The 9265-nt window shown below is 34.1% G+C and overlaps 4 protein-coding genes across 4 annotated transcripts in view; 2 read left to right on the plus strand and 2 right to left on the minus strand.

Annotated features, from left to right (window-relative positions):
- The first annotated feature begins 249 nt into the window (after positions 1–249).
- Positions 250–1386, plus strand: LOC111026884. Its single transcript, XM_022305065.1, has one exon. It carries the CDS (start codon positions 250–252, stop codon positions 1384–1386), a length of 1137 nt encoding a protein of 378 aa, XP_022160757.1.
- A 2863-nt stretch (positions 1387–4249) lies between these two features.
- LOC111026885 (protein ALP1-like) lies at positions 4250–6440 on the plus strand. Its single transcript, XM_022305066.1, has 2 exons — positions 4250–4805; positions 5667–6440. Exons 1-2 carry the CDS (start codon positions 4338–4340, stop codon positions 6438–6440), a joined length of 1242 nt encoding a protein of 413 aa, XP_022160758.1. The 5' UTR covers positions 4250–4337.
- A 69-nt stretch (positions 6441–6509) lies between these two features.
- Positions 6510–6850, minus strand: LOC111026886. The gene has a single exon (XM_022305067.1). The coding sequence runs from the start codon at positions 6828–6830 to the stop codon at positions 6510–6512; it is 321 nt and encodes a 106-aa protein (XP_022160759.1). The 5' UTR covers positions 6831–6850.
- A 1953-nt stretch (positions 6851–8803) lies between these two features.
- The window catches only part of LOC111026887, a 1802-nt gene continuing 1340 nt past the window's right edge, over positions 8804–9265 (minus strand). Inside the window, exons 2-3 of the mRNA XM_022305068.1 lie at positions 9161–9260; positions 8804–9090 (exon numbers count right to left, since the gene is read on the minus strand). Of these exons, the coding sequence (XP_022160760.1) occupies positions 8922–9090; positions 9161–9260 (269 nt within the window). The 3' untranslated portion in view covers positions 8804–8921. The remainder of the gene's footprint in view (positions 9091–9160; positions 9261–9265) is intronic.

Raw genomic sequence — 9265 nt, forward strand, 5'->3', positions numbered from 1 at the left:
CTATAAGCAAAGTAAATATAGTACTAAGAGACCAAGATAATAATTTAATCAATTTGAGAGGGGAGCCAATCACAGTTCGTATACAAATTAAAACATAAAGATGGCTATTAAGTTCAATAGTTATATAAAAAGAAATGTGATCAAGAGTCCCTACAGTACTACTACCAAGGTTAATACGTCAAGACGTCCTCCGTTCAAACTAACCAAACAAAATCTATCGTTTCTACGGTCTTTAAAAGTTCTATAGTCATGGATGATATGTATTTGGACGTAGCCGGTGGATATGACGATGAATGTAAAATAACTCAAATGCAGTACCACTCTTTCCTGCCTTATTCTTCAACAGCTTTATCCAATAACGATGAAATTAGAATATCTATTCAAAATATGGACGCATATACTCTGCCCTGTGAGAGTTATATTTATATAGAAGGTAAATTGAATAAACCGACAGATGTTGCATCATATGCGAACGAAATAAATTTTACCAACAATGGTTTAGCGTTTTTGCTTTCCGAAATCCGATATGAAATTAACGGTGTGGAAATACAAAAATTAAAATCTCCTGGAATATCTTCGAGTCTTAAAGGTTTCTGCTCACACACTCTCAATGAATTGAACAATCTACAGAATGCTGCTTGGGATGTAGATATGGATGCCAGTGAAAATAAACATTTCATGTTGAATAACAAATTTGCTGGTTGTATCCCACTCAAACACTTGTTTGGATTTTGTGAAGATTATAAAAAAATACTACTCAACTGCAACCAACAAATAATTTTAAACAGATCATCTACAGACTTTGATGCGTTGTACGTTTCGGGGGCCACTACAAATGAAAGCAAAGAAAAACTTAAAAAAGTAGCAATTGAACTGAGTAAAATTATTTGGAAGATGCCCGTTATTAGGGTGAGTGACAAAGAAAAAATTAAACTGTTAAAAGTATTGGACTCTCGTAAACCACTAGCATGTGCGTTCAGAAATTGGGACTTGTGCGAATATCCGGTTCTCCCTCAGAACACTTCTCATTCATGGACTGTTAAATCAAGCAGTTTACTCGAGAAACCCAGATTTGCATTAATTGGATTTCAAACAGATCGAAAAAATAATTTATTTAATCCGTCTGGACGATTCGATCACTGCTACCTGAAAAACCTTAAAGTACACCTGAACTCTGAAGTATATCCATATGAAGATTTCCGTGCAGATTTCACAAACAACGTTACAGCTATATTGTACAAAGCGTATGCCGAATTCCAAAAATCATACTACGAGAGAGAATATAGCGAGCCTCTACTTGAAAAAAAACATTTTCCAACAATTTGTACCAATCATAGTCGTGGATTTATCACGACAGAACGACAATGTAAAATCATCGACTGTTGATTTACGCATCGAGTTCGAAACAGACAAAGCTATTCCAGCAAAGACTGCAGCATATTGCCTCATCTTACACGATCAAATTATAACTTATAGTCCATTTAATGGTGATGTAAGGAAATTGTAAATAATTTGTAAATAATTTGTAAAATAAAAATACTTTTTTTAAAATATCATGTTTTTTCTTTTTATTATATAATAATAATAAAATGTCATATTACAATAAAATATTACATTATTGGTTCACGTTTTTAAATATAAATTATTGACAGCAATATAAAAATTACATAATAATAAAATATTACATTCTTAACGAAAACTTAATCTCCGGGCTGCTTTTGCGGTTTCACGTGCTACGAATGCCCTCGTCCTCGGTCTGGTTACTTCAGACTAAAAAAAATTTGTTTTCTTTAGTATAAAATAATATGTAAAAATAAAATCGTATTACCTCAATTTCGATCGAAGAAGCTAACCATCCCCTTGCCAATTGTTTGACTGCTTTAATTTTCAAATCTGCTACGAAACAACGACTAGTTAACTTAAGTTGTTTTTTCAATTCTTGGACATCGATGCGGTATAAATAATCTTCAGCTTCGCTTATTTTTGTGTCTTTGGGTTACGGCATTTCCTTTCTAAGATACATTGAAATATCACAGGACTGACCTAATACACTAGGCCGTGTGTATATATTTTTCATCTGAATAACTTCTTCCACGGCATCACTTAATTGTAAGATCCTTGAAACATTTGCTTTAGTTAGTTGTACATGTTGATCCTGTTGCAAACACTTTATCGAGAGAACGTTGTCACCGTTGTATTGTTTAAAGTTTAATTACGTATATATATCTAAATAATTAAAAATAATATAAATTTTTTAGCTGTCGAATACACCAAGACGGGTATATTATGACAATTTATTAACCCCAGATGAAACAGTTGGCGAAGTTAGTATGTCTTAATATTGTTTAATATTGTAGCACTTACCTTACCGACGTTATATTATGCTGTTATAGACTAGAAACGATGTTAACCATATATCTGAAGATTGTGTTGATCAAAACCGAACAATTGGTATGTTCATTTTATTATTGTTTTTTATGTATTATTGTAAAAATATTTACTATTATAGATAAACCAAATCAAGTCGACTTTTGGGGCGGTGAAGAAACCAACGATGTATATGTCTTGAAGCATTAGACAAATATATTTGGGACGAAGACTATGCAAATGATGACAAAATGCTGTTAGAAGTTTATAAGAATCTAGTTCCAGATATATAAATTTGTAAAATAAAATTTCATAATGATAAAAAAATTGATATTTATTGATCTAACAAATTAGTATGTATATTTAATATTTATAAATCTTCATCTGATGTAACATCGGGCGAAAACGTTTCGGACATTTCCTCCTGCATTTCTTCTTCTTCTTCTTCGTCACTACATTAAATATTTTAAATATTAGAAAAGAATGATATTAATCATTATATTAAGCTTACATTATCTGGTCGATCATCCTGAAAACCTCGTCCAAATCCGTTGGTGGAGGTCTAACTTGTGGTAATGGATGTACATTAAAACTAAACAACAAATATGGTAAATAATAATAATGATAATACAAATTACAATAAACTTACGGCATAAATAAAAATGGTATATCAAATTCATTTTCTGAATTACGTCGTTCGAATCCCAGAGTATTAATAAAACAATAAAAAAACACCACTGTTAAACTATACATTGTAAATAACTCGTGTACCTTTATTGTAAAGACGTATGTACATACTGATTTAATAACATAATTTATCATTATTATAATTCAAATTTAACTATGGAAAATAAAAATCAGCGAAAAAAAATTATTTAAGTGACGATTATGCTTTATAAATAATTCGTAGAATCTTGGACCACCCTGTTGCAATTTTTAGGAAAATAACAAGGAGGCGAAGGATCCATGGCTGACCGGTGAAGTGGGAGGTGGCGGTGGCGGCGGCAATGTGGCGGTGAAGGGGAGAGGTGGCGGTGGTATTGGCTGAGCGGTGAAGAGGAGAGGTGGCGGTGGCGGTGGTAATGTGGCGGTGGCGGTGGCGGTGGACAACACACAGGGACCCAGATACTACTAATAACATCACTGCCCCATTTATCTTTTCTGTTCCTTGCAGTTTCCAAAAGACTGTCCTTGAAAACTAGTGTTTCAAACTTTCAACACAATGAACCCGATCACGTTTTTGGGCAGGTTTTTTAATTTCTTTTTTTAAAAACTCGTCAGATGCACCCCCCTCGCATAACAAACATTTGTGTTTAAAATCGAAAACTGGAATATCTGACCTTCGAGTATTTTTGGTAGTGGTCAATGATGTAGCGATATTGCTTTCTTTGACATACGATTTACGGCAGTTGCAATGAACAGTCACAAACCAACGTCCTTCCACAAAAATGTGTTTTCCATCTTTGCGTCGTTTGCTACTATCTATAAGTGTCTTCAATCCACGCTCTTTGATAACTACACTTTCTTTGTTAGATAAAAAATCATCACAAATAAAACACTTCAAATCGGCCAGGCATTTTATTACACTAGTGAAAATAAAATACGATCACAGTGGAATAAGAACAAGAACAAGAATGCACAAACGAACACAACGCACTTATTACAACGAAGACGAAGAACGCGCGCGATAACGTACGTACCGGCTCGGAAGTATACGTAAAACTGAATACTGAAATCGGATGGCATTTGTGTGTACGCTACAGACTATGTACAAGCGTCGAGCTGCTGCTGTAGTTCAGTAAAGGCTAGGTTACACAATACGAGTTGCTGACCTGACAGTGGACAGCTACTGTGCTAGTGTACTTGCATGACAGTAGCTCAACTCGCCTCATCCGGTCACACAAGTGCGAGTAGATGGCGAGATTGAATACGAGAGCTACTGTAGTGCATGTCGCAGCAGTGTCGCAGTAATGTCTCGTGCAATGTTGTCACAATATACAAAACTGATTATTGGTAATACCGTAATAAAAGCGGTTACAAAAATACTTTGCGCTGAACTAGCTCAAACTGTAGAAAAAAAGAAGAAAAAAAGAACGATTTGGGTCAGGAATTGGATGCAAAGGAAAGGGGCAACGCATACAATATTTAAAGAGCTATATAATGAAGATCCCCTAGAGTATAAAGCAGTTATGAGAATGACACCAACACAAGTGGAAATACTTTTAAATTTAATAGCTCCACAAATTCAACGTGAAGATAAGCACATGAGGGCTGCTATACCTGCAAGAGTGAAGTTGGAAATAACTCTCGTATTTCTTTCATCTGGAATATCTTATAGATTGTTGTCGATATTGTTCAGAGTTTCAAAAGCGTCAATCATTAAAATAATACCAGAAGTGTGTGATGCTATAAATGAAAGTCTAAAAGATTTTATCAAAGTAAGTATTTTTAAAATTCTTAATCATATTTATTTGTCAACTTTTTTTAATAAAAAAAATTAATTAAAAATTAATCTTAAAATACAACTAGTTTATTAAATCAGAAAATGCCATTGCTGTAGTAAGTATATCATTGTGTCCTGTTGATTGCAAGGAATGTTCTGTTGTACCGTATGCAGACACTGAAGGTTCAACAGGCTGATAATAAGATGTTGTTATTGTAGAGGGCTGTGGAGATGGAGTAGAACTGTAACTGTAACTAGAAGGTGTATACACGTTTCTATTTTCCAATTGTTTAAGGGCTTTTTTACGGTATCTAGAAAGTATTGCCTGTATTTCATCCGTTGCATCAATTATATCAACTGGCTGTAACTGTTTGAGTTGCATTGCTACATGTCTTCCAACTATATCACATTCATCTTCAGATGCTCTTGGACTCGGGACAGACATTGTTAATGTGCTATTTAATTCCTTGAGTTCATTTACTGCAGCTTGAATTTCAGACGGTTCTGATGGTCTCATATTTATTGATCTAGGTCTTTTTGGTGGCTTCATTGGTTGTTTTTCGATGGTGTTGTAGCTATTGCTACTAACATAAACGGCTTCGTGATTAGTTTCTGAAGATTCTTCAGACAACTCGTTCTCTGACGTTGATGCATGCTGTGGACAAATCATTAGTCACAATTAATAGTTATACTAAATACACAATTTTAAATATTTTTAAACTAAATATAAAATAAAATAATTTGTTTTTTCAAAAAAATGTAATCCATTAAAATAAATTATGTAACTCATTGATAACTAAAATTTTATTTATATGAATATTTTAATATAGTGATATAATACTATTTTATTTTTCAGGTACCGAATTTGGAGGAATGGAAAGATATACAAGTAGGATTCTATTCGAGGTGGAATTTTCCGAATTGCTGCGGTGCTATCGATGGTAAGCATATTACAATACAAGCACCGCCAAATTGTGGTAGTGAATACTACAACTACAAGGGAACAAATAGTATAGTGCTTATGGCAGTCGTGGATCATAATTATTGTTTTAGATATGTAGATATAGGCTCTTATGGTCGTAATGCAGATGGTGGGGTGTTCCAAAACTGCTCTTTGTATCCTTATCTAGAAAATAACATATTGTTGCCTGAAAATGGTATTCTAGTTGGAGATGATGCTTTTCCTCTAAAGCCTTACTTACTAAAGCCCTACAAAAGAACACCAACTATAAGAGAGAAGATATATAACTATCGATTGAGCAGAGCTAGACGAATTGTTGAGAATGGGTTTGGCATTATAGCATCTCGTTTTCGTGTTTTGGGAAAACCAATTCAAGTTAAAGAGGAGACGGTGATAAAGATCGTCTTAAGTGCGTGTACCTTACACAACTGGTTACGTATCACTGCATCAAGAACCTACACACCAATAGGATCAACAGATTATGAAGACATCATGAACTTTCAAATCAATGCGGGGCAGTGGAGGTCAGATATTGATGAATTACAAAGCATCCATCGCTCACGGATCAATAATAGATCAAAAGAAATAGCAGAAAAAGTTCGAGATAAATATAAAAATTACTTTAATGACGAGGGAGCTGTTACTTGGCAAAATAATATGATTGTGTGATTAATCAATAAAATACTGTATAATAATTAAATACTTGCCAGATTACTTGTGGTTTGTTTTTCTTTTAGACTAATTTATTATTTTCATAATGTAATCCATGGAATCGAACCATTTGATGGATGGTTTATATACCTCATCAGTGCCACTTCCACTTTTTTTACTCTTCTCAATTTTCAATACTTCCTGGTTATACGTTGAACGTAAATTTTTGATTTTTTTAGTAACTTCATTCGTGTCAGTTAAACCCAATTCATTGCGAATGTGTTCAAGCGAGGCTTTACGTAAATCTCTGTTTTTATAACTAGGATCTAAACAATTCCATAAATTTGTTTGATCTTTGTATAACTCCACAAATTTTAAATTTTGTTCGGAAGTCCATCTAACCGTCATTTTTTTGTTTTAAAAATTGGTTTTTGGCCTAAGCATAACACATGCTAGCCTGCACCAATCCGCCTGTATTATAATTTTTTGTAACATTTAAAAACTAATTTTCCTAATTTACATACCTTTTTCAATACATAGTAGCATGTCATAATCTGTTAAAAGCTCTAATTTAACCGATGTATATTTCAACATAGAATCGAAGCTGAAACCTGGGGCCGTATAATAAAAAGCCGGGTCTAAATTGTACGTTTTCATACAAAGATCGCGGAAATTCTCGAAAACGTCCGCCAGCAACAACACATCAATTTTTAAATTTAAATCTGAATATGCACCCAACGTCTTGCATTCAAAGTGGTCCCAGACCTGTAACACATAACAATTTTTAAAATATAGATCTAAATACGAGTGCAGTGTATACATACTCCCTTTGCGTGATCAAATTCTTCCTCCTTAACCCCGGTCTCTGTCAACGTGCTGTAGAAATCTCGCTTTCTCGGTAATCTCGTCTCCTCCAACTTATCCCAGCCATCCGTATACTCGTATGGATATACGCCTATGCGGGTAACCAGACCTGTTTTGGTTATCATATGACGTGAAGCACCGTTTACAATAATATACCGAATGACCGTGTAAGGTAGTTTGTGAACGAATAAGACGTGAACAATTTGAAATATATACATAGTGACTTTTTTCACCGTCACTGAATACAATTATATCGAAATGGTTTGCTTTTTCATCATCTACTACTTTTATTGGATATACATGACTACGTTCTAAAGATATTTTTTTAACCCCATAAATATTTACAGACACTCCCGGGTTATTTTTTTCAAAAATTTTTACTTCACACCACGGTGTTGGGAATGATAAGCCTGTGAAATTATATTTGTTCTCGTGCTGGTAATAATTTTCGCCTACTCGATGTTTATTTGGACCTGTCACGTGTATTGCTAAAATTGCCCATTTAAAACAATATTGATCATTGTTTTGAGGGTTAATTGTAGCCCGTTCATTAATTAAAGAGGGTGGGAGCTTAATGTAGGATGAGCCAGCTAGAGCGTAATTATCAGTTTGTTCGTTAAAAGAACTATTATCTTGTGTATTATTAGTATTGATATCGGTATTCGTATTGTTATCGGTATTATTTTCGTTGTCAATATTTCTAATCGGGATTTGAATATTTGGAGTATCACCCATGGGTGTGTATTTGTAAACTGTTAATAAAAGTCCATCGATGGATTCCAAAACATAACCACTACCCTTTGCTACATAAATTTCCTCCTCGTGTAATAATATCATTTGAACATGTCATTGAACATCATTGCTACCAAATTTGCATATTACTACATTTGTCACTAAATCTTTTTTTCTGATATTTGGAACAATATAGCATCATCGTCACTTTTTGCTTCTTCGACTGCATTTATTTTATTGCTCCTCAACATTTGCTGTGAATATCTTTTACCTGGCTCTTTTGTATTTGCAGGCAACTTTGTTCTGCAATACGCTTTAAAATGCCGGATTAAACCACAACGCCCACATTTTTTGTCTTTCGCCGGACAATTAGGATCATTTTTGAAATGATTTTCGTTCCCGTATCTGTAACATTCCTGACTTCTGGTTTTCAACTTATCCATTTTATAATGCTTTTTTTTCTCATACTTTGTAACTTTATTTACCATTTCTTTTTCGTTTTTCCAAAACCTTTCGCTACTAACTCGAACCGCTTGGCCTCTTCCATGATTTCTGACAAACTTAAGTTATTAATCTCGAGTAATTTCAGTCTAAGTTCGTCAGATGTACAAACATAGTACATCATAGTACAACATAGTTAATATTAAAAGGAATTTACTTAAAAAATATTATATTTTCTACTCACAGTCTTGATATGCAAGCCACGATTTTGGTTTTGTTGGGTCAAAATCAGGTGTCTTATAATTATTGACTTTGGCATACCGCATGAGCAGTATATATTTGTATGTTCACAGTTCGTTTTTCCACGGTAATTTTTTTTGTTCAATTGGGAATGTTCCCCTCGGACGACTCAGAATTACCGTATCACACAATCCGGTGATTTGACACTCAGTGTCCACCTATTTACCACACACACGAAAATATAATTTTGCTTTTTATTGTTCGGCGATCTAAATCCTGCAGCATTGTATCGAATACGGCCTGCATAGTCTGATTCAGACTACTATTTAATGACTGGTCTTTCGATTTATCGCTCGTGAAGATCTTCACTGATGCTTCCGAATGACGCCATCTATAAACATACAATAGTAAAAATAGAATCGTACTGTTAGACAGATACAAAAGGTGTTTCCAGTATTTACCTATCCTTAAGTGCGACATTTACAATGTTCGAGCTTTTATAATGAGTCAAGACCCAGTAATCGGTCGGCTTGCCCTCAAAAGTAGTTTTAGTGGTGATAAGCCCA

The sequence above is a fragment of the Myzus persicae genome, unplaced genomic scaffold (assembly GCF_001856785.1).
Source record: "Myzus persicae strain clone G006 unplaced genomic scaffold, MPER_G0061.0, whole genome shotgun sequence".
Classification (NCBI taxonomy): Eukaryota; Metazoa; Arthropoda; class Insecta; order Hemiptera; family Aphididae; genus Myzus; species Myzus persicae.

Bases quoted from the DNA above. Each gene is read 5' to 3' on its own strand.
- LOC111026884 (XM_022305065.1), top strand. From the start codon at position 250: ATGGATGATATGTATTTGGACGTAGCCGGTGGATATGACGATGAATGT.
- LOC111026885 (XM_022305066.1), top strand. From the start codon at position 4,338: ATGTCTCGTGCAATGTTGTCACAATATACAAAACTGATTATTGGTAAT. The intron at 4,806-5,666 runs GTAAGTATTTTT...TTTATTTTTCAG, and splicing joins GTCTAAAAGATTTTATCAAA to GTACCGAATTTGGAGGAATG.
- LOC111026886 (XM_022305067.1), bottom strand. From the start codon at position 6,830: ATGACGGTTAGATGGACTTCCGAACAAAATTTAAAATTTGTGGAGTTA.